Here is a 25,082-nt window from a genome sequence, read left to right on the forward strand (position 1 = left end):
ACACCTCATATTTGTCTGTTGCTGCTTTACCTGCTAAATAGTGTTGCTCCAGTGTGCCCCAACCGCCTTTATATTCCTCCACCTTGGTTATTGTGTATAATATTTGAGTCAAACTTTAATTGCGTTACTAAATTCAGCATTTTTTTAACTGGCATTAAGATATGTTAAATGCATCAGTTTTAATGGGCTGATTCGTCCTTTCCTTACATCTAATTTGCATAATTGGCAATTTCCTCTGTGTGTAGGACTTTTTCAGAGCGCATTTAGCCAGCATTTACATTAAAAAAAGACACAAAGATTACTTTAAATGCCACTGTTTGCTCGCGATGAAGGAAGCCAACAAACTAATAGCTCAAAAAGAACTGTGATCAGTTGACCCTCGTGGAAACAGCGCCCCTACCGTTTCAGTAGAGAATTGCATGCCACGCATGAAACCCCACTGAAAAGCTACAAAAAGATCAAGATGGTGAGTAACTTTTTTGAAAAGAAGTCCCTAGGAGTCGTAATACTCGCTAAATAAAGCAACAAAGTCAATGAAATCACAAATATATGATACATGCATTTAATTCGAACATTTACAAATGATGGAAAATGTGATTCTTCAGAGCTGCACTCCTCTCTGCTTGAACAACTCATCCAGCTTTTCCTCCAGAGCTGAGTTGGTGCCTTTCAAGCCTTTCACCACCTCAGAAGCCCACACAAAATACTGCTGCACTCGCTCAGCTGTCCAACCTGACAACACACACAAATCACAATGAAAGGTTTCATCTCATGGCACCATTAGATTTTTCGTTTTAGAGTGGTAATTGTCCAGGTCTCCAAAATGCGGTCCAGGGCTTTTTTTTTAATTGGCCCGCGGCACATTCTAAAAATATAATTGAACAAGAAAATGTGTGTTTTTTTTAACTACAACGGTGAAAAAAATAATAATTAAAAATCAGTAGTAATTTTGCAGGAATACAGCCAAAATATTAGGAGAAAAAGTTTTAATACAACAAAAAAAGTCGTAATTACACAAGAATAACTTTCTAATATTATGAGAACAAATAACATTTTTGTAGCATAGTGTTCAAATATTAAAGAAAGACATTTTTTTAAGTCGTAATATTATGAGAAACAAACAAAACAATGAATAAAGTTGTCATTTTGGAAAAATAAGGTTGCAGAAGAAGTTATAATGTTATGGAAACAAAATCTAAATATTATAGGAATAAAATCATATTATTCCAAAAATAGAATAAAACTGAAATAGTAGAAAAATACATTTTAAAAAACAGCAGAAATGGGGGTGCAAACCCAGCTGTAATTGTACAAGTATAAAGATAAAATATTAACAGAAAAAAGTCTCAAATGTAAGACATATTTAGAGTTATTTCACACTTTTTTGTTCAGTACATAATTGCACATGTGTTTATTCATAGTTTTGAGAATCTACAGTGTAAACAGTCATGAAAATAAAGAACACGTATTGCATGAGAAGGTGTGTCCAAACTTTGGGCCTGTACTGTACATGATATGATCTCCGGATACTCCGGCTTCCTCCCACATTCCAAAAACATGCATGTTAGGTTAACTGGGTACTCTAAATCGTCCATACTGTAGGTATGAATGTGAGTGTGAATGGTTGTTGTCTATATGTGCCCTGGGGTTGGCTGGTGACCAATGCAGGGTGTACTGTGCCTCTTGCCCAAAGTCACCTGGGATAGGCTCCAGCATACCCGCGATCCTTGTGAGAATAAGCAGCATAGAAGATGGATGGATGGATATATGATATAATAGTATGAGAAAAAATGTCATTTTCGAAGCATAGAGATGAAATAGTAAAGAAAAAACATGTTATTTTTTATATTATAAGAAAGAAACAAAACAAAATTAAGTTGTAATTTTTGGATAATTCTGTTGGGGAAAAAAAAAGTCGAAATATAGCAAAAATGGGGAAAAGCATCAGAAATCGAAGTTGATACTAATAATATATCACCTACTGTATATCACAAAGATGAGATGCAGTTTTTTCTTGAAATATATTTTACTTAAGCATATATATAGAAAATATCAAAGTGGCCCTTGCATCCTTTCGTTTTTCACCGTGTGACCTACGCTGGAAAATGTCTGGACACCCCTGGTTTATGCAAAACACCAGCCAAACCCAGCAACAGCGGTACCTGGTGCCTTATATTGGAAATACAGTATAGCCTGTGTACAGTAGACAGGGTGTATAGTCAATCTCTAGTCTGGACATGTAATATACACCTTACGCATAAGTTCAATTTCATTAATAGTCAATTAGTTAACAATAAATAATACATTAAAAAACAAATTATTTCAAATGTAATTAAAATAATAAAAATATATATATATTTGTATGATGAATTATTTAAAATCAAATGTAATCAAATAATTTAACATTTTAAACGCATTACATATACTAATATAAATACAAATACTGTAGCCATCCATCCATTTTCTATGCCGCTTATCCTCAACAGGGTGGCGGGGGTATGCTGGAGCCTATCCCAGCTGACTTATGGGCGAGAGGCGGGGTGCAAATACTGTATATTAAAAAAAATATTTACAAACTTTTAGAATTTTTTAATGAATTTTCTGTTTCCACCAGTGAACACGCTAGAATAACCTGCAGCGTCATGTGGTAGCATTAAAACAATGAATCCAGATCAGTCACAGTAGTCTTTCAAAGGAATGTAGAGGTGCTCACCGACAGGCGTGCTGCAGTTCAGATCCCTGAGGTTGTACAGTTTGTCAGCCAGTTTGACCAGTTTGGCCTGGTGGCTGCAGTGAGGAGCACGTGCCACCTGCAAACGCTTCCTCTCCTGTTTAGGCAAACTCTTGTCGTCTGTCACCTCCTGCACGATGCGAGCAACAATCAGTCCAAACTTTGTTTCCAGCTCTTCGGGTGTTGTGTCGGTGTCCTCCAAAGTGTCGTGAAGCAGAGCAGCCTGCCAAACATAAAGTAAACCTTTGGAGGGGTTGCGAACGTTGAAAGATAAATGGTGTGACGACATCAGATGGAAACATACTTGTAAAGTCTCAATGTCTGTGACACCACCTTCATGGCTGAGAATCCTTGCAACTCCTTGACGATAAAACCACAGATAAGAGTAATTAAGTATCACAAAGGGGAACGACAGCAATAGCTTTATTGAACAAAACAGGTTACTGTCGGCCGCAAGAGGAGGATGTCTGCAGTGCATGTGTGGAGACAGCCACGTTCACTGATGCTCTTTTTGCTATGTTTGCTAACAACATTATAGCGTCTTAATTAAACTTCACTCTCAACAGTAAAAAACCAAACATTTCAAATGGTAAAAGGCAGTTTATTCAATTTTTACTTTTAATATTAATATATAAACGCATGTAATCTGTCTGACTCCAATAAAAATATCAGTGTAATTCAGAAATAACTTCTGTACAACTAGTCACATTTACGAGCAGTCACTGAAGGCAACACAGCAGTAAAGGTTAATAATTGTACGGCGTTCCCTAGACACTGAACAGAACACAATAGTAAACTCAACTTACCAATTGGGTGGTTAACGTACGGTGTTCCCTGAACACAACACAATCGTAAACTGAACTTAACAATTGGGTGGTTAACGTACGGTGTTCCCTGAACACAACACAATAGTAACCTAAACTTACCAATTGGGTGGTTGATGTACGGCGTCCCCTCTTCGTCTTTACGACGCTGCTTTCGATGTTTTCTAGCGGCGAAATCAACAGTCTCTATCAACAACACCGCGCCCGAACTCATGGCGCCAAATTAACGTCGTGAGAACAAACAAAAAACGACTTTTTGAAGGTGAACGGTCCGCTTGTTGTGGTGTCTGCGGGAATCACTCAACTAGGGGTGAGCGTATCGAGCCAAATGTCGATAGCATCGATGTCATTATTAGCATCAGTATCGAACCGATGCTATCGTGATGGGATTGATATTTTCGGTTCTCTTCTATCTTTTCTATTTAATTCAACAGCAAAAATATGATAGCAATAAACTTGGTAGACTGCAGGCAGGAAGGCACATTTTACTGTCTGGGTTGTGTGTGTGGGGGAGGAATGAAACACCTTAGTAGTACGGTAGGTGGCGCTAAAAACCGGACAGAAGAACAATGCAGAAGAACACGACACGCCAGACAAACCAAAGAAGAAGACGAATAAAAGGAAGTAAAACTACGATGCCCCGCCCCTAACCGCTGTCAAAATTGAGCAGTTGTAGCCTTCCTCAACCGCCCTCTCCACTTTAACCCCTTTTTAAAAAAATTATTTAAACGGGATTCAAAACTTTACTTGGGGGCCTGGACGAAAGCTACACTCCTATTCACTCAAAACCGCGTTTGATGTTGGGAGTTTGTTTTTAGCATTTAGCTAATGTCGCTAACGCTCACAAAAGCCATTTTAGCTTTAATGGTAGTCTTCTCTAGGTTTAGTGCATAGAGGTCCAGGTCTGGTTCGGCACTATGGCTTTCAGGGCTACCAAAGATTCACCGGAGCTGCCCGATTTCTCTCTGCTCAAGAGGCTGGCCAGAGATCAGCTGATCTACCTTCTCGAACAGGTTAGGAGTGTCGTCTCATGCAGAAATGTTTGCTGTGGTGATATTTTAGAGTTTAAATGGCTGCATGTTACATTGCTGGTTAGGTTATCAATTGTCAATGACATGTACATGTAATTTTCTAGTCGAGTATAGTCTGGTAGGTTACCTCCTCTCCATCTCCTCCCAGATCTCGTAATCCAGAGCACGGAATCCATGACCCTCTGGCATTCATTGGCATTTCATAATCGTTATCCTTAATGATGGTCGCAGTCAGTTGAGACTGTTTGTGGGCGTGTCTTCTGAGCTTTCAATGATGTACATTTTCACTTCCATGGTGATGGCTTTCCCTTTCTTTTCTTTCTCGCTTTATTACACTTTTATGCAGCTTCCAGGAAAGAAGGACCTCTTCATTGAGGCAGACTTGATGAGCCCCCTGGATCGTATTGCCAATGTTTCCATTTTAAAGGTGACCCTCATCCGCCGTTGTTAAAGGGATAGTTCGGATTTTTTGACATGAAGTTGTATGACATCCCCATCAGCATTGTAGTCCAATAACAGCGACTTACTTACACTTGGTCTCCTAAACCCAGCTCTTGTCAGATTTCCCTGATGAAGAACGTAATTCCACTTAGTTGCTGGGGACAATTAAGTAAACACTTTGGCTTCTCAAAACAATATGCGTTCAAATGATTAATTCATTTGCATCACAAAAATGCCTTCTCAAAAAAATAAGACCTCACAAAATGTTTGGCATTATGCATTTGTCTCCCGCCGTATTCCTGCGCACTGTCACCTGTGCGTTCATGTGCCTGTGACAAAGACGCTCACATCTACTTCCGTGACAGAGCGCCGCGGCTATCTTGTTTACGTATGTGTTCCACAGCGGAAGAAGATGCGCGTGTCTTCGTCACATTCACATGAACGCACAGGCGACTGGCTCAGGGATACGGCGGGAGACAGATATAACACCGAGCGTTTTGTGAGGTTTGATTTTTTGAGAAGGCATTTTTGTGATGCAAATATTAGTCTTTTGAACGCATAGTTTTTAGAAGCCAAACTCTTTACTTAATTGTCCCCAGCAACTAAGCAAAACTACGGAACATCACAGAAATCTGACCAAAACTGGACTTAGGAGACCAAGTGGGGGGTAAGTCGCTGTTATTGGAGTACAATGCTGATGGGGATGTCATACAACTTCATGTCCAAAAATCCGAACTACCCCTTTCATGTTATCTCCTCAATAACCATGTGTCTTTAATACATTCTTTTTTTCTCTCACTCTGTGTTCTTTCAACAGCAACACGACGTTGACAAACTTTACAAAGTAGAATATAAGCCTGTTATTAGCACTTCAGATCAGTGAGTACACGCTGCACCTTTAATACACACACACACGCACGTATGCCAAAATGCCGCAACATGTCTGACAATATGGCTTTACTCTCTTCACTCACTTAAGGCTCTGTTTTCTGATCCGACCAAGAATACAAACCGTGAAGTGGATATGTGGTATGTTTTTACATGTGTTAGATGTTTGATAATTGCTTATAATGCAGCTTGTAATCTGTGACTTTAAATGTATAATATAGGAAACCCTGCTTACTGTCTAAAGCAGGGGTCTCACTGGCTGTTTTTTTTAATTGGCCCGCGGCACAGTCTAAAAATATTATTTGACTGGAAAACTTTTCTTTTTTTTTTTTAACACAGCAAAAATGGGAAAAAATTAGCAGAAATTTTACAAGAATTAAGAAGTCAACATATTGAAAGAGAAAAGTTGTCATAAAAATGTTATAAGTTACTAAATTACTACAATTACTATTGCAACAACACATCATCAGTAGGGTAAAACTAACCTACAAGAAGTCAAAGTATTAATACTATTGAATAGGAGTGTCACAAGATCTTGTGACCAGAACATAAATAACAGACCGTGACAGGATGGCCCCATCCATCCATCCATCCATCCATTTTCTATACCGCTTCGTCCTCATTAGGGTCGCGGGGGCATGCTGGAGCCTATCCCAGCTGACTTCGGGCGACAGGCGGGGTACACCCTGGACTGGTCGCCAGCCAATCGCAGGGCACATATAGACAAACAACCATTCACACTCACATTCATACCTATGGACAATTTAGAGTCGCCAATTAACCTAACATGCATGTTTTTGGAATGTGGGAGGAAGCCGGAGTGCCCAGAGAAAACCCACGCGCACACGGGAGAACATGCAAACTCCACACAGAAATGCCCAGGGGAGAATCAAACCCAGGTCTTCCCGATCTCCAGGCTGTTCCTGTAACCACTAGACCACCGTGCGGAGGATGGCCCCAATTGTTGTCAATTGTTGAATTCACTATAGGGTTACTATGGGTGTCAAAAGATCTCGCGAGATTAAAACGTGACAAGATTTCTCATTCAGAAAAAAACGGTCTCGTGGGCACTGGGCCTGGGCTGATAATACATAATTAATCACAATAAATGAAAATGAACTTGATAATTTTGCCGGCTTCAATATATTGCCATGCGTGTCTGTTTTCCTTGTCTCCTGCCTCCAAAGAGGCAAGAAGAGTGTTCACTCTGTGCATTGGTTTCAGCACCTTGGCTTGTTTGTTCCGTGGACAAAAAGCGTGCTTGTTGGTCACTCTCCGGGAGTTGAGGGCACTGATATGATAATAAATTTTTTCAAAATGTTCTCGCGATCGAGCGCCAAAGTCCCAAAGATTGACTAGTAGCTCACCATTGACAGCTTGGCGACGACTGTCTTATACTGTATGTCTTATTTTCTCTTATTATGTCTACTATAGTGGGTAATATGAAATTCACAGAAATTCAATTATCACGGTCTGGACTGGAACCGATTAACCACAATAAACGAAGGAAGCAGTTGTTATCTCACACTGCTTTTAATCCTCTTGAGCATGGACTTCACGAGAGCTGCACAGGTTTTTGGGCAGTTGTCGTCTTGGAGGTGTGTTTAGGGTTGCCATGCGGCCCAGTTTCCCAAGGGAGGGGATCGTGCTCTGCTTCAGAATGTCACAGTATATGATGGAATTTATGTTTCCCCGATGCCAGCAGCACTCATGCAGCCTCCAACCATGACACTCACACCACCATGCTTGACTGTAGGCAGTTTGGCTGTAGACTGTAACAGCGTTAAACAAATTTTTCCAGTAACGAGTAATCCATCGAATTACTATTTCGAACGTTAACCTTACCGGCAGTGACATGTGACACATACAGTATGTCACAAAAGTGAGTACACCCCTCACATTTCTGCAAATATTTTATTATATCTTTTCATGGGACACCACTGAAGAAATGAAACTTTGCTACAATGTAAAGTAGTCAGCGTACAGCTTGTATAACAGTGTAAATTTACTGTCCCCTCAAAATAACTCAATACACAGACCTTAATGTCTAAACTGCAGGCAACAAAAGTGAATACACCCCTAAGTGAAAATGTCCAAATTGGGCCCAATTAGCCATTTTCGTTCCCCAGTGTCATGTGACCCATTAGTGTTACAAGGTCTCAGGTGTGAATGGGGAGCAGGTGTGTTAAATTTGGTTTTATCACTCTCACACTCTCTCATACTGGTCACTGGAAGTTTAACATGGCACCTCATGGCAAAGAACTCTCTGAGGATCTGAAAAAAAGAATTGTTGCGCTACACGAAGATGGCTTAGGCTATAAGAAGATTGCCAACACTCTGAAACTGAGCAGCAGCACGGTGGCCAAAACCATACAGCGGTTTAACATCACAGGTTCCACTCAGAACAGGCCTCGCCATGGTCGACTAAAAGAAGTTGAGTGCACGTGCCCAGCGTCATATCCAGAGGTTGAAAATAGACGCCTGAGTGCTGCCAGCATTGCTGCAGAGGTTGAAGGGATGGGTGGTCAACCTGTCAGTGCTCAGACCATACGTCGCACTCTGCATCAAATTGGTCTGCATGGCTGTCATCCCAGAAAGAAGCCTCTTCTAAAGATGATGCATAAGAAAGCCCGCAAACAGTTTGCTGAAGATAAGCAGACTAAAGACATGGATTACTGGAACCATGTCCTGTGGTCTGATGAGACCAAGATAAACTTATTTGGTTCAGATGGTGTCAAGCGTGTGTGGCGGAAACCAGGTGAGGAGTACAAAGACGAGTGTGTTTTACCTACAGTCAAACATGGTGGTGGGAGTGTCATGGTCTGGGGCTGCATGAGTGCTGCCGGCACTGGGGAGCTACAGTTCATTGAGGGAACCATGAATGCCAACATGTACTGTGACATCCTGAAGCAGAGCATGATCCCCTCCCTTCGGAAACTGGGCCGCAGGGCAGTATTCCAACATGACAACGACCCCAAACACACCTCCAAGACAACCACTGCTTTGCTAAAGAAGTTAAGGGTGAATGTGATGGACTGGCCAAGCATGTCTCCGGACCTAAATCCTATTGAGCATCTGTGGGGCATCCTCAAACTGAAGGTGAAGGAGCACAAGGTCTCTAACATCCACCAGCTCCGTGATGTCGTCATGGAGGAGTGGAAGAGGATTCCAGTGGCAACCTGTGAAGCTCTGGTGAACTCCATGCCCACGAGGGTTAAGGCAGTGCTGGAAAATAATGGTGGCCACACAAAATATTGACACTTTTGGCCCAATTTGGACATTTTCACTTGGGGTGTATTCACTTTTGTTGCCTGCAGTTTAGACATTAAGGTCTGTGTATTGAGTTATTTTGAAGGGGACAGTAAATTTACACTGTTATACAAGCTGTACACTGACTACTTTACATTGTAGCAAAGTTTCATTTCTTCAGTGTTGTCCCATGAAAAGATATAATAAAATATTTGCAGAAATGTGAAGGGTGTACTCACTTTTGTGACATACTGTATATATCAACGATCTGGTTGTCGCTACGGTCGCCATTGTTCAAATACTGTAGCTAGTCAACAAGAGTTGTGGTTGCTTACCCTCAGGAAAACACTGTGCCCTAGCGTTCTGGTAGAGAATTGCAGATAATGAGGTCAATCCTTAGCCTAATTTTATGAAAGATCTCTCACTACAAGGATAAATCCATATTCTTTTACATTTCATTTACTTTTTTTTGGGAAAGTATCGAATAACTATAACTAATTACATTCTTAAAGTGATTTGCCCAACAATAATTGCTTCATGTTGAGTAATTTTCAGTGGATAGTTAATATATACCTTTTATAGACTATAGGCTGTATACCGACTACCCTAAAGTATATTCATGTTTTCTTTTTATATACAATCAAATGGGTGCTGAAATGTGAGAGGTTCGCTGACTTTTAGGATGTGCTGTAGATATGGGTGGATTTTATGTTTTAAAATTGGTTCTTTCATGACTGAATGGCAACTAAAAACCTGTAAAATGATTTTGAGTCGGCCCTTCAGGTAATTTCCTGATACTTTCTCCCTCCAGATATGGTCAATGCGGACAAAGCAGCTGGGAAATGTAGAAGATATAAAGTTATATTTACTCCGCAGAAGGTATTTGATATTCTGATGTGTAAACAATTGATTTGATTTGGTTGAAGTTGGTGATAGTCTGCTGTCTCTCTGTCTTGCAGTTTTATGCATGTGAGACAGTTCTGGAGGAGCAGGGGGTTTATGGAGGTAGGTACCTTGCTCCTTTTCGGATTCAGTGCTGCTCACCAGCGTCCGTCAAGAGAAACGTTTCATTTTCTTTTTTCACAGATGTGACAATGGATGAATGGGCCTTCTACCTGCTTCCTCTGGACAATGACATTATTAGTTTGGAACTCCCAGAATTTTTTCGGGACAACTTTGTGGTAGATAACACACACTATACAGTGTTACTCTTTGTTTTTTTGTGGTAGCCCACCACCAATAAATTTGATGCTACCTGTTCGCCCTGCTCATAAACCCAGTATAATGAGACTGTGAGATTGTAGGTTGTCATACCAACTCCGTACAGGAGATGGCACCGTGACTCTGCTCCCTAACACACCTCATACACACTTTGTCTGCCAGAGAATAAGATAATGTAGCAGGGGGGATAAGTGTTGCTATATTTACCAAGATCCCTATGTTTAAAAAAAAAAAAAAAAAAAAAAAAAGCAACTAGCGACAAATGTGGTGACTTTTTCTGGTCTTGTTGGACACTTTAGGAGACATGAGAGCAGCATGCTGCTGTTGCCATTTTCCTGTCTGTGAAGCACCATTATGTTTAATACTGTTAGCTCAACTGGAATCCTACAGTATGAACTAATGTGTTACCAGTAGGGGTGTCACGAGACATGCAACTCAAGAGACGAGAAGATGAATGAGATTGGGTGTACAAGAACGAGATAAGACGAGATTTTAACATTAATTTTATTTAAAAGTACAATGAAAAATATGACTGGACAAGACAAAGTTTTTAATGTGCAGTGCAGTTGCGTTTTTAAAATGTCCCACATACTGATGCTAAATGATATTGTCAGCATTTTTTGAGACCAATATAAATCACTAAGGTTATGATAATATTAGGGCGGTGAAATTATTACAAATTTTAATCAGATTAATCAGTTTTCAAATGAATTAATCATGATTAATGAGCATTTAGAACTGTCTGAAATATGCCCATTTTTACTGTATTTTATTGGAAGAAAGATAAAGACAGGACAGGATTATATATTTGTATTAGCAGCTCCAAATTAACTACAAATTTAAATCAAGTTAAAAGATAGCACGCATATCTGGAAATCTATTTACATGACACTAATTTCTTTAATCATAGCAGAACGTTTGAATCACACTTTTTAACTATTATGAGTAGTGAGGGGTTGCATTCAAAGACATCACGTTACTTAAGTTGAATTCACATGTTTTGAGTTTTATTTTTTGGGATTTTTGAGCATACTCAAATGCATCAAATTCTACTTCCGCATTAAGAGTTTACAAAGTGAGTGATAAAAATATACACTTACTGTTTTTCTTTGTGTCCCTTGTTTATTTAGACCACATATGCATGCGTAATAGAAACGTTGTTGTGATGTTCGGACTGTCTCTGAATGCATCTCGCAGTCGTCTAGTGACAATGAGGAAGTTCCGAGGCTAATCGGACTAGAGACGTAGTTGGAGATACATACGTGGTGTTGGAATTGCACTGCTGTTGATGTGTTCAGGTCAGAATAAAGTTATAAAAGAGCATCAGACTCTGTGGGGAGCTACACTGTGCAACAGTCTGTTGTCATAACAGAGAGGTGTGGCTTGCCATGATGCGTATGCGTTAATTACGCAAAAAAAAAAGTACGTAACTAGTTAAATAAAGTAGTTACCGCCGCTAACGTGCTATTGTAACATGCTCTGTAAGGTTGTGGCATCGCTGTTTGTGATTTCTCAAGGGCAACTTGTACTGTCTATAAAACGTTTGGAGCATTTCTTGAAATGCTGGCTTTTCAGCCGTATTAAAGAGCAACAGTTTTTGGCGATGTATTAAACTACACTCTCTGTGAACGCGCACCATTTTTGTTTAGTTGCTGAAACCAATGCACAGAGTGAACGCTCTTCCTGCCTGTTTGCAGGCGAGAGACAAGGGAAACAGACACGTATGAGTTACAGGCAGCACCAGACCCAGGGCAATCAGGTCCAGTTGCAAAGGTTACTCAGGCTTCGGAGCATTGCAATAAAAATGAAACAATACAGAGAGATCCAAAGTTAGCATCTTCTCATGATCGGGCCTTGTTTATTAATTAGCGGTGGATGGCTAAAGCTAACTGCTACAGTCTCAAACAAAAATCAAATACAGTAAATAGAAAATAGTGCAGTAATTAAATTAAAACAAAATTGTGTTTTCATTTATGATTGATTTATAGTTATTTATTATTGCAATTTTTTGTGACAGATCTCGTGACAATCCTTTGTCACCAGTCTCATTTTATTATTTGTACTTATTAGTCATGAAATTGAAGCTGCATTTTGTCTAACACACTTGCTGTCCCAGGCTGGAGACCAGCGTTGGGTGAGGACCGCTGGCAGCGCACTACACCTCCTTCACTCCATTTACGGGCCATTTTCAAAGGTTTACGGAATAGGACGGTGTTCAAAGGTGAACCTGTCATTTCATTTTCACACTGTTTTATGTAGCTTCTCTGCCGAGAAAAAATTACCGTTCTTTTTGTCTGTTTTGGCTTGTTTTAGATGGCGTATGAGTCATGGCGAGAGCAAGTGGAAGAGGGAGACCAAAAGGTTCGGAAGAGTGAAATAGGAAACGTTTTCCTTATTGATAGAGGTGAAAAGATGCCAGTCCTCTCACTTGTGTCGCACTTGCTTTTCACTAATTGCGTCAATGCTTTTTACAGATGTTGACTTTGTCACCCCCCTGTGCTCACAAGTGGTTTACGAAGGACTTGTGGATGATATATTTCGAATCAAATGTGGTGGGTAACTAGTATAAACTTTGATTCTTCAGCAGCATGGCAAGTATAAAGCTATGCAATGCTTCTTTGCAAAAAAAAAAATATATTAATCAATAAATCATGCTATTTCGTGGTTGAATACAACATCCTGTTGTCAAAAATATGCATACATCAGCAAAAACCTAAATTAAGCATTTTCAAGCATAAAAATGGCTAAATGACCTGAAATGCAAATACACTGTAAGGCATTCAGAAGACACATTAAAAGACGTAATGTAGTATTCTACACTAGCCACTAGGTGTCAGTAATGTTACTGTAATGTTTGGTGAGAGACACAAGCACCAGACTTGATGGACAGACTTTTATTGCAGGTTTGAATTATCACACACAATAATCCCTAAAGCAGGGGTGTCAAACTCGTGCCATGGAGGGCCGAGACACTGCAGGTTTTCTTTCCAGCCAGTCACTAAAGCAGGTGATTTTAATGATCAACACCTTCAGTTTGAGGGAAGGAGCTCATCAATTAAATCACCTGCTGAAGAAACTGGTTGGAGAGAAAACCTGCAGCGTCTCGGCCCTCCGGGGCACGAGTTTGACACGTGCCCTAAAGGCCCTGTCACACCTTGACGATTTAGCCAGCGCATGCCTGATGTGATCATTTTGATGGCATACGTTGAACTGTTGATGTTTTTTTCAATTTTGGGCATATACATAGCGTATTCATCACTGGTTCGACGTATACATGACGTATTAGTAACTTATATAGAAGGTTTCTATAACTTATAGACAACTTATACCAACGAATGCGTAGCGTGTTGCCGGCATTCACAACTTATGCCCAACGCCAGTCTAACTTATGCAAATTGCACGGCAGCGTATGGCCGACGATCACGTGCCGTAGCCTATAAAAAGGCTGCCACTTGATGACTCTAATCATAACCTCACAAGACATCGCAGTGACAACATCACCATCATGCCGAAGAAAATTTGCAAGACCGCTGCCATGAAGTATCAGGGCAGTGACAGAGGGCAAGGACGTGGACGTAAGAAGGATCCATCACCACCCACAGCTTCCCACTCTCACTCTGATGGAGATGACGCAGGTTCTAACGCCTCTCAGGCATTGTCAATGGAACCGGAAGCTGCTTCCTCAGTGGCCACCATCTCCTCTCAGCCAACCCTTGACAAGAAGCAAGCGAAGAAGACACAGTGTTCTCTTAATGTCCAAGAGGAGCAGCTTATGTGAGATTTTCTTTGCGAGAACACCATCTGGGACATAAAGAAGACAGACTACCGGAGAGTGGACAAGAAGGCAAAGGTACGCTTGATATTATCTTGACGTATTACGACTTGTGCGTAACTTACAAGTAACGTGTGTGAACGGGCGTCAACGATTGCATAACTTATTGCCCGCGTATGCGGGACGTATGAATCATACATTGACATACGTCGAAAAGTTTTGTGCATGCACAAAACTTTTGGACGACTTGGACGTACTACAACATTTGCCGGCGTGCTTCAGCGTGCTTGTAACTTATACAAAACTTACCCATAACTTATTCAACGTAGGCCAGCTTATTAGCCAAATTTTTCATACGTTGGCATAAGCTGGCTAAATCGTCAAGGTGTGACAGGGCCTTAACACAACCACTGTTGCAGCCGTAACCCCACACCAAAGTAAAACTTCCTGTTCGCTCCTCACTGAGCTGCCCTAACTGGAACACATTTACAGCAACACATGCGAGCAACATTGGGTAATATGAGTGTAAAGGTGACTATAAGGGTATTATTTCATGTCTAGAAAGCTCTAATAATGTTTAAAACCATATTTAGAATGTATGCTCCAACTATGAAAATAATAAATGTATAAATAAGGAATCTTACTTTACGGAAATTCACTTATCACAGTGGGGTTTGGAACCAATTAACCATGATGGAAATTCACTTATCACAGTGGGGTTTGGAACCAATTAACCATGATAAATGAGAGATTACCGTACTTTTTTTGTTTTTTATGTGATTAGTGCATGTTGCATGATTATTTTACCCCATATTTATGTTGACTCGTTCTGGTCAAGATGTTTTCTACATTGTGTGCTGAAATTCTGCACGCACATATATTCGTATGATATATACGTGCATTATACGAGAACGTTTTAATTTAATATTTCATGAATTCAAAATAAATAATGCATTATTGAAAAAATAATTACACATTTAAATGTACAAATTAAAAACATTAATAAATCAAATCAATTAAAATAAAAAATTTCATTTTTTATTACATTAAATAAAAAATATATATATTTATATATAGTTTATTTAAATATGGAATAAAAGAATATAAATAAAAAAATACAAAATAGTAAATAGAATTTTTATTGTATAGAATATGCATTTTGCCTATATGTCCTGACTTTAGGGACCACCTGTGTTGTGTGTCGTTTCATCTCATTCTTTTTTTAGGCTGTGTGGAATTCGGGCCAGATGTTTCCTCCTCAGACAAAAGCATCAAAGTCATGTTAAATTCACAGGATAAGGTAGGGCTGCCTTGCAGAATTTCTTCATTCCAGTGCCTTTCTGATATTTGTTTGTCCCTTAGGTCTTCAATGAAATCCGAAATGAGCATTTCTCCAATGTCTTCAGCTTTCTAAGCCAGAAAGCCAGGAATCTCCAGACTGCGTATGATGTAAGTCTGTAGAGTTTTATAACCACCAGTTTATGAGACGTAATGTCATTGAAACTCAGGATACCACTGTATCATGGCCGATACCAATCTTCCTTTTTTTTTTTTTTTTTTTTTTTTACTCGTCATAGTAATAGATTTGTATGCACATACTTTGCATAATATAGACATAGATAAGACAAGATATTAAATTGCCCACAACATGACGGCATGTTGCGCAAACACTTAATAGCTTTGACTCAGCTTGACATTGGCAGTCTCCTTCAATTTCACACATTTGCAGTAAAAGTGACTGTTATAATTATTAGATTAGATTCAGCTACAGAACCCTCCCTTTCTGTCTTCAGTTGCCATTGTTCACTTGGGACACAATCCAGGTTTTATACTAAATATGATTTTACACATTTAAAATAAAAAATGTATAGCAACTCACCACTAATGAATGATAATGTAAAATCAATGAGCACCAAGTGGAATCAGAGTCATGGCGTAACCACTCACAGCACACATTGTGGTTACTCGTATGCTATACACATATTGTATTATATATTGTATTATCACATATTTATAAAGTATTACCTACCTATGGCCAGTGAAATGCGGTCTATTTTCGGAGAAAAAAAATATAAAAATCAATTTTTTTGACCAAAAATGTGTGAATGCTGAATCGTGAATGTGCGGGGATCTGCTGTACAGTCGTCCCTTGCCAAATCGCAGTTCGAATTTTGCGGCTTCACTCTATTATTGTTTTTCAAACATATATTCATTCATAAATCATGCTGTTTCGTGGTTGAATATGGCCTCGTATTAGTTTAAAAATAGGCACATTTAAGCAAATTGTACGTATTTTTTGTCTAAATTAAGCATTTTCAATCATAAAAATGGCTAAATGAACGAAAATACAAATATAAGCGTGAGTATTCTACCTTGGTCACTAGATTGTTCAGCGAGACAAGCACCAGAATTGGTCGCCAGAACAGCAGGCTTTTATTGCAGGTTTAACTTATCTCACAATAATAATAACATAATAAAAATCATAATAATAACACAGGCTACTGTTGCGGCCATAACCCACAACAAGCTAAAGCTCATCTCTGAACCCCCGACATCACTTCCTGTCCTCCACACATTCTGTTCCCCTACTAGAGTTTCATTTATTTCTTAAATGGCTTTTTTTTGTTCCCTGATTATGTCTAGTAGATGGGGTAATACAAGTGTAAAGGTGACTATTGGGTTGTTATTTCATGTCTAGAGGGCTCTAATAATATAAAATTGTAAACAGGTTTTCTAAGCCGTAACTATGAAAATATTGTATTTATAAATAAGGAATCCTACTTTTCTGAAATTCACTTATCATGGCCGGGTCTGGAACCAATTAACAGTGATAAACGAGGGATTACTGTATATAGTTTTTTTTCCGATATCAGATCCCGTAAAATTTGTCTAGTGTCAGATCGATGCCGATCGTGACTATCGGATGGGACCATCCCTAAATGAAACTGTTTCACTTACAATTCCACAGAAGCGTCGAGGGATGGACATAAAGCAGATGAAGACGTTTGTGTCAGAGGAGCTTAAAGGCCTGAAACAAGAACATCGTCTTCTGAGCCTGCGTGAGTGTTGAAGTAGTCATTCACACTCATTCGTAGCAACTTTTGTCTGATGACTCCTGATCTCCTGTAGACATCAGTGCAAGTGAATCAATAATGAAGAAGAAAACAAAACAGGATTTCCAGGAGCTGTTGAAGACAGAACACTGTAGGTTGCAAAAATGGTTGCATCCATTGGGTCTGTATGGATAATTTACATTGACACGAGTTTTCATGTATTGTTTTCTCACAGCTTTACTCGAAGGGTTTGAAATCCGTGAATGCACTTCTTTCATCGAGGAGCACATCAACAGGCAGGTGCGTAAACACAGTTTGTCGTCTATGCATGCCCCTCGAAAACCGATCTCATGTCTTTTTTTTTTTTTTTTAGGTCTCCATGATAGAAAGTCTTCGACTGCTTTGTCTCCTGTCTTTAACAGAGAATGGTACAATAACTTCTTTTGATGTTTATGTTTCATGTACTTTGAAAAACAACTGCTGTGCTTGTATCATTTTTTGTCACCTGTAGGGCTCCTGCCAAAAGACTATCGGTCATTAAAAACACAATATTTACAGGTAAGATTCAGTCTGCTCTGCTGTTGTGTCATTATTATTATAGCAATCGTACTGGCAGTGCTAAAAACCTATTGAATCCTCTAAGCCAGGGATGTCCACACTTTTTCCACCAAGGGCCACATTGTGAAAAATGAAAGGATGCAAGCGCCACTTTGATATTTTGTAAAGCAACACATGTAGTTACTGTATGCTAAGAAGTTATATGTATTTCAACAAAAAACTGCATGTCAGCTTTGCTATATAGGTGAAAAAGCATATTACAGTGGTGCCTTGGTTAGCATCATTAATTCATTCCAGTAAGGTCAGACTCAAACCAAAACGGACTCTAACCAAGGTGAGTTTTCCCACTGAAAATAATGTAAATCCAATTCAACCGTTCCAGACACCCAAAAAATTTAACACAAAGCACATTTTATGGACAATAATTATAGTTTTACATGCAGACAGTGATGCAAAAATTATTACAAATTCATGGACGACTGGACATTTAACATCACTTTTACCTTTATTTAACTCTCTTTGCAAACAACAACCAGTTGGAGTGGAGTTTTGCAGAGAGGGAGGAGAGGGTATTATGCTTGGAGGGCAATCCCTTTTTTTCTCCTTGATGCGTAATCCATAGACAGTAAAGAAGGAAAAATACAGCTGAGAGACTAAGTCTCTCTAACGTGTTCTGGGTCTTCCCCGAGGTCTCAACTTTGCAACAATAAAGTCACAATATTATGAGTAAAAAATTTATATTTTCAAAGCATAAAGTTGAAATATTCAAGAAAGTGTTGTTATATTATGAGAAACATAACCAAAGAATAAAGATGCTATGTTTGGAAAATTTGGTAGGAAAAACAGTTATGTTACGAGAACGAAATCTACATATTTGGTATAAATTCATAATATGAGAAAAAAAGAGTCATGAGAATATAGTTGAAATATTTGTTTAAAAAACATTTTAAAATGGAAAAATCAGCAAAAATTTTTATATTAATAATTGGCTTTTTCACCAATAACACAAAGCTTTCTCAAAGGTATCAACAGTATTGATATTGGCATTGATCCACCCACTCTAATTCCATGAGTCCATGAGTTAATTTGCAAAACCATCTCATGTTTTAAGTATTTTTTAAACTCTGGTCTGATAAATATTACCTTCAATGTAGGCCTCATATTGCTGTCAGTGTTTGAAGCAGTGTTTGAGTGAAAGTTTTGTAGAGTAACATCGTCCCTGCCTGACTTCCATCAGAGCTATGGCGTGGAGCACCTGCTGACGTTCGCCAACCTCAGGCAGATGGGCTTGCTTGTGGAGCAGCAGCAGGGGGAAACACTGACTGTCATGGAGAACAAAGTGGGTAAACTGGTCAACGACAAAACTGCAGGTGAGGCTCCATTCGTGTACAAGACTGCTGATTATATAGGAAGACCTAACATTACTTTTTTTTTTCTTATCGCTTTTCCAGGGAAGCTGACAGATGCCTTTTCTTCTCTGGCAAAGAAAAGCCATTTCAGAGCCCTGAGCAGAAAGCTCAACTTGGTATAATGTCATCATCCATCTTATTTCTTTAATCATTTCATTCTGGTGGTGGTCTTTCATCCTTGTCTCTTGCTAGCATCTTTGCCAATTTCAACAATATCAAACAATGTAATTCATTCGTTGATCATTATTTGCTTAGTATATACATTCAACTGTATATACCCCAGTATTTCACCCCAGTATTTACATGGGTTACCTTCTGGATCCACAAGCGAATGGCGAAAAACTCAAGAAATTGCCAAAAAGAATGTCTTAAAGGAAAAATCATGGAAAAAATGATTAGACCACCCTTGTTTCTTCAGTTTATTGATCCATTTTAATGCCTGGTACAACTAAAGGCACTTCTGTTTGGACAAATATAATGATGATAACAAATATAGCTCATAATAGTTTAATTTAAGAGCTGATGTCAAGCAACTTCCATTGTTTTCTTGATAATAACCAAAATCACTTAAGTTCTTACATGAATAGCTATAGCATTGTACTGCCAAAAAATGTAATAACTCTTATGAGCTATTTTTGTTGTCATTGTTATATTTGTCCAAACAAAGGTAGCTTTAGTTGTATGGACTGGTTATCTACATAACCATTTTTATTTTGATTTGTTGGGTTTTTTTTTTCATCTTTATTTTTTTAACACCTTTATTCTTCTTTATCACTGCACAAGCTGTCTATCCATAGTCGCACGTGCCCTTTTCCTTTCTCTCCCTTTTAGAAAATGGTTAGATTTAAAGACAGGAATTGAACAAACTTTCAAGTAGCAAAATATGTCAACATGTAAACGTTATGGTGTGAATGATGGTAATGTCGGGAACAAATAAACCATAACCAAAGCATATTGTGGTGTTCTACGTAAAGGTACCAAAGTCAGATGAAGAATATGACCTGCGCGTCCCTCGAGACATGGCTTACATCTTTAGCGGCGCATACGTCCCACTGAGCTGCAAGCTCATCGAACAGGTAAAGAAGCATTTTTGTCATGCAAGAAGGGGATGACACTATTTTGTGATGTGTCATTGTGGTTTTTTTGTTCTTCCCAGGTCTTGGAGCGGGATGGTTGGACTGGGCTTGAAGAAGTAGTCAGGTTGCTGAATGGGAATGAGTTTGTAGTCACAGGTCATTTGGCATTGCTTAACTTACTGTGCACAACGGCTGTGAACGGCAACGACCTGAAAGGTTTCTTGTCTCACGTCAGGCAACAACGGAGCCAAAAACGAGGCACAACGCGTCGTCCTTGTCATGTTCCTCGGGGGCTGCACCTTCTCTGAGATCTCTGCTTTACGGTTCCTCGGTAAAGAAAGAGGTAAAGACCTCCTAAAGGCTGGTGTTGCCTTGTGATGTTGAACGTATCCGCCAAACCTTTTTGACCGCTTTAGATGCTTAAAGCAATATGATGTAGGTTCATGTGTGCTATAATACAGGGGTGTCCAAACTTTTTCCTGCGCAGGCCACATAGTGAAAAATGAAAGGATGCAACTTTACTACTTTGAAACACATGTAGATATGCTAAGAAGTTATATATATTTCAAGAAAAACTGTATCTCAGCTTTGTCATATAGGTGAAAAAGCCTATTATTAGCATGAATGTCAGTCTTTGCTATTTTTCCCCAATTTTTTTTTCCCAAATAGTTCAACTTTGTTCTTATAAATTTTCTTCACATAATATTGACTTTATTCGCACAATATTTCCTCAACTTTCCCCAACCTAATTTTCCCAAACATTACAACTTTATTTTGTTTTTCTTGTTTCTCATAATATTCCGACTTCCTTCCCCCCAGCCCCATTCTTTGATATATAAACTCTATGCTACTAAAATGACATAATGACGAGATTATTCTCTTAAAATTGCAACATTTTTTTCCCATTAGAACATTACTTTTTCTATGTTGACTTTATTCTTGTAAAATTACTGCTGAATTTTTCATTTTTGCATTTCTTTTTCATATTTGAAAACTTTCTTCTTGTAATTTTTTTTCTCATAATATTATGACTTTATTCCAATAATGTTTTGGCTTTATTCCTGTGATATTAGAACTCCCCCCCTTAAACTATGCTCCTAAAATGACATTATTTTGTCTCATAGTATTACGAGTTTATTCTACAAAAAAATGCAACTTTTTTCTCCTAATATTTTGACATAAAAATTACAGCTCTATTACAGAGCATCACAAAGCTGACATGCAGCTTTTTCTTGAAATATGTAAAACTTCTTAGCATTTGACAAAATATCGAAGTGGCGCTTGCATCCTTTCATTTTGTGGCCTTTGCTGGAAAAGGTTTGGACGCCCGTGAGTTAGCACATCTGCTTCACAATACTGTGTACACAGGTACATTTTAATCCAGATTTACAGTATATTTCATTTGATTTTTTTTCAATACAGGATATACATTTATCGTGGTCACGACTGCAATTACAAACAGTTCAAGACTTTTGGAAGCCTTGCTGGACAACCACGTATGATGACGCCCCTCAGCTCATCTTGGTGGACATCACAAACATTCCCGTCACGTGCCGTTAGCCGTCGGCTGTCTGAAATGGAATACTTCCCTCCAGTACACTTCAATAAGTACACTGCACTTAATTTCTGAGTGCATTTCCCCCCCGTCCGCTATGTAGCCAAGATAGCGATCACCATCGCTGCACATGCTCATCATTTGGGGCGTGTCGACTGTAACATCCGGGTACTGATGAAGGTGCACTGACGAGTGCGCTTAAAATGCTAGGTGTAGTTATGCGAGTGCACCAATTGAGAGACAGCGCCTCGTCAAACTGTGACAGTCTGCATACGAATGTTGACTTGTTGTCAAAGATTGGAAAAGAATTGTGTAAATAATGCGCAGTGTTCATAAATGTTTTATTACAATTGTGTTGTCATTGAAAAGCTTGCCTGGGGTGGATCAGACAGAACACTCACGTAACCCGGAGGAGATCAATACAGAAAATAATATGCAGCTTGATAGAAAAGGGATTGCAAGCTTGCTGTGTTTGATCCTTGCACCCCAGGGGCCAGTTTATGGGGGCGGTGTTGTTACACATTGTTTTTAGATGGATAGTGGACCTCCAGAGACCCCGCAAAATAGATAAGTGGACCAAATAGGTCCACTTGTAAAATAGTAGACCTCCAGAGACCCGGAAAAAATTTTGGTTTTTGCCATTCTACAAAACAAAAAAATATATTTACAAAAAGCTACTTTTTTTCAGCCTTTTTACACAGCTAGAAGTATATTTTTTAAATATTTTTTTGCCTTTTTACAAAAGTAAAAATATATTAAAAATGTCTTTTGTTTTTCAGCCCTTTTACAAGTACTAAAAATATATCAAAGTTAAAGTTTTTTTCTCCTTTTTATAAATCAAAATATATATAAAAATCGGAGGCGCTTTATTAAACTAATAATATTTTTTTAAAAATAGCAGCTTTTTACAAAACTAGAAATATATTTAAAAGATCAGGTTTTTAAAATGAAAAAAGCTTTTTAAGCCTTTGTACAAAACGAAAAATATATCAAAAATAACTTTTTGGCCTTTGCTTTTGTACAAAAGTAAAAATATATTTTAAAAATATAGACTTTTTTCTGCCTTCTTACAAAATTAAACATACCGGTAATAAAAATATCAGTTTTTCTTTTTATAAAACAAAAAAATATAAAAATATTATCTTTTTAAAGCCATTTTATAAAACCAAAAAGCATAAAATATATACAAAGGTGTTCTTGTTTCTACAAAGCTAAAAATATATAAATTATTTTAAAAATAGATTTTTTTTAAAACGCCTTTTTACTAAACAAAAAATATGTTTTAAAAAAAACTTTTATCAGCCTTAAGAATATAAAATAAAAACTATAAAATAAAACTATAAAAATATAAAGTTTTCAAAGCTTTTTACAACTCTACAAATATATACAAGTATCAACTTTTTTCGTTTTTACAAAACTAAAAAATATAAAAATAACTTTTTAAATCATTTTCACAAAACTAAAAATGTGTATAAAAAATATCATTTTTTCCCTTTTTTGTAAGTGCATACAGGTAAAATGACAACTTTTTATCCTTTTTTAAAAACGTATTTAAATATCAATGTTTGTAGACCTTTTTGCGAAACAAAAATATATATAAAAATATCAGCTTTTTTTTAATTATTATTTTTCTTTCCCTTTTTGTTGGAAGAAGTTTGGACACTGCTGATAGTCCAGGAGTTCCGTCGTATTGTTTGGCATCAAGATGCTGAAGTGGAACTTGTGACAAAGTTGCTGCGTTTGCACTCTGTGGTCCTCCTGACAAAAAACATCTGCAAAAAAATTAAAATGCATTAGAAGTTGTGATAACTTATAGTTTCTGGATTTCATCACACTTCAATCAGTGACTCCTTTCCTAACCTCTGATTTGTGCGTTGCCTGTGGGCTTGACTCCCCTCTTGGAGAAGGACATCTTCCTCCAGACAGGAGTATCTTCAGCGGGAGGCTTAATGGGGAAGCTGGAGCATTTCTCCTGGTGGCTACTGCCCTCCATCTGGACCAGCATGCAAGAGTCCTTCACTTGGGAGGAGTCGTGGCACAAATCGGCGGGGCAGTTCACAGGCTCCCACTCAAACATGCCAGGCAGCGGCGTGTTGGTCTGGAAGTCAAAGTTCCAGCGATGGCTGTCCTCTACAGGGATTTCCTCGAGTTCCAGCTTCAAATCTCGCCGCAGCTGCTCGTGGTCCACCGGGCCATATAGACACCTGCGCATGCTGTTGTTCATCTTTGCAGAAGAAGAATCAAATATTGTGTTGTGGTCTCCTTTAGGTCTCTGCTTGGGTTGCCAACTCTCTGGAAAATAAGAGACACTTTGTTGGCATTAATTTGTTCCAAAAGGTCAGCTGAAAACCAACACAAACGAAATCCAGAACAATTGTTCCCATAGGAAAAAACGTCAATCAAATTAATCCGACTCTATAAATGTTTAATCTTATACTGGTATCATCTATTTTGCATTAACTGCATGTTAACTACATGCAACTACAACTACAGACAAAAATAAGTGAACCTACCTCCCGTCTTACAATGAACGAAGTAATGATGTTGTTGATGACATCACTGTATTTATAGGGACTCTTTCATCCTTAGCCTCTTTAAACCGTTACAGCCAAAGACTTTAGGGAGAAAGGCTGGTCACTCAATTTCCATTTCTCTATAGTAAGCCCTGCGCGCATGCGCGTGTTTGGCCGCCATGATAGGAAGCAGTGTCCAGACACATTGCATTGCAAAGATGTCCTAGGAATGCCGTTCAGCCATTAATTGCGCTAATAGACGGTCCAAAAGACAAGATTTGTCATTTTTCAAGTTTCACAAAGACAGGCTTGTGTCATAAGAAACACTGGTAGATGTAAATAAAAAAATAAAAATACATACACATACAAATAAAAGGGACAGTGGCCACTTAAAGTGTTGTCCCACACAATGTAGCATAAAGCTACTTTGTTTCTCTGGGTCATTACATGTAGTTGAATTCATGACAAGTCAGAGATGATGATCATTTCGGCCAGGGATCTCCGTAGTTTATTTTTACAAATATCTGTATTTTTTGTTGTGTTATTCATATTATTACATTGTTGATCGGGTTATGTTTAGATTTTGTTATATAGTATTTTAATTATTTTTGCACCATCGACTTGTTCAGACAACTTTCTGTAGTAAAAGGGAACAAGTGGATCATTTAATTATTTTGTTTATTTATACATTGTGTTATAATGTATTTATATATTGGATTGATACCAAAATTTGTAGTATAGCCCACCCCTAACGTCTACCA

At 38.4% G+C, this 25,082-nt stretch overlaps 3 protein-coding genes across 3 annotated transcripts; 1 reads left to right on the plus strand and 2 right to left on the minus strand.

Moving 5' to 3' along the window:
* Window positions 1-561: 561 nt before the first annotated feature.
* Window positions 562-4,128, minus strand: hddc3 (HD domain containing 3). The gene is made up of 4 exons (XM_054771542.1): window positions 3,658-4,128; window positions 3,036-3,091; window positions 2,714-2,954; window positions 562-732 (listed from the first exon to the last, which is right to left on the minus strand). Exons 1-4 carry the CDS (start codon window positions 3,767-3,769, stop codon window positions 602-604), a joined length of 540 nt encoding a protein of 179 aa, XP_054627517.1. The 5' UTR covers window positions 3,770-4,128; the 3' UTR covers window positions 562-601.
* vps33b (VPS33B late endosome and lysosome associated) lies at window positions 4,015-22,394 on the plus strand. The gene is made up of 23 exons (XM_054771541.1): window positions 4,015-4,568; window positions 4,933-5,013; window positions 5,845-5,906; window positions 6,007-6,056; window positions 9,976-10,043; window positions 10,124-10,169; window positions 10,251-10,345; window positions 12,502-12,606; window positions 12,699-12,789; window positions 12,860-12,937; window positions 15,384-15,457; window positions 15,520-15,606; window positions 17,126-17,216; window positions 17,287-17,361; window positions 17,446-17,510; window positions 17,584-17,638; window positions 17,722-17,768; window positions 19,006-19,138; window positions 19,220-19,293; window positions 20,152-20,253; window positions 20,334-20,409; window positions 20,489-20,596; window positions 21,676-22,394. The coding sequence occupies exons 1-23, from the start codon at window positions 4,473-4,475 to the stop codon at window positions 21,753-21,755; spliced, it is 1,839 nt and encodes a 612-aa protein (XP_054627516.1). The 5' UTR covers window positions 4,015-4,472; the 3' UTR covers window positions 21,756-22,394.
* Window positions 22,395-23,380: 986 nt separating this feature from the next.
* LOC129179150 (cyclin-dependent kinase inhibitor 1B-like) lies at window positions 23,381-24,032 on the minus strand. Its single transcript, XM_054772028.1, has 2 exons — window positions 23,669-24,032; window positions 23,381-23,580 (listed from the first exon to the last, which is right to left on the minus strand). The coding sequence occupies exons 1-2, from the start codon at window positions 24,030-24,032 to the stop codon at window positions 23,432-23,434; spliced, it is 513 nt and encodes a 170-aa protein (XP_054628003.1). The 3' UTR covers window positions 23,381-23,431.
* Between the last annotated feature and the right edge of the window lie 1,050 nt (window positions 24,033-25,082).

Source organism: Dunckerocampus dactyliophorus, chromosome 3, assembly GCF_027744805.1.
Source record: "Dunckerocampus dactyliophorus isolate RoL2022-P2 chromosome 3, RoL_Ddac_1.1, whole genome shotgun sequence".
Lineage (NCBI taxonomy): Eukaryota > Metazoa > Chordata > Actinopteri > Syngnathiformes > Syngnathidae > Dunckerocampus > Dunckerocampus dactyliophorus.

Coding starts and splice junctions, on each gene's coding strand:
- hddc3 (XM_054771542.1), bottom strand. CDS start 3,769: ATGAGTTCGGGCGCGGTGTTGTTGATAGAGACTGTTGATTTCGCCGCT. Junction 2,955..3,035: donor CAGACATTGAGACTTTACAA/GTATGTTTCCAT, acceptor TATGTTTGGCAG/GCTGCTCTGCTTCACGACAC. Junction 733..2,713: donor GAACTGCAGCACGCCTGTCG/GTGAGCACCTCT, acceptor GTGTGTTGTCAG/GTTGGACAGCTGAGCGAGTG.
- vps33b (XM_054771541.1), top strand. CDS start 4,473: ATGGCTTTCAGGGCTACCAAAGATTCACCGGAGCTGCCCGATTTCTCT. Junction 5,907..6,006: donor GTTATTAGCACTTCAGATCA/GTGAGTACACGC, acceptor CACTCACTTAAG/GCTCTGTTTTCTGATCCGAC. Junction 10,346..12,501: donor TTTTTCGGGACAACTTTGTG/GTAGATAACACA, acceptor TTGCTGTCCCAG/GCTGGAGACCAGCGTTGGGT.
- LOC129179150 (XM_054772028.1), bottom strand. CDS start 24,032: ATGAACAACAGCATGCGCAGGTGTCTATATGGCCCGGTGGACCACGAG. Junction 23,581..23,668: donor AGGCAACGCACAAATCAGAG/GTTAGGAAAGGA, acceptor ATTTTTTTGCAG/ATGTTTTTTGTCAGGAGGAC.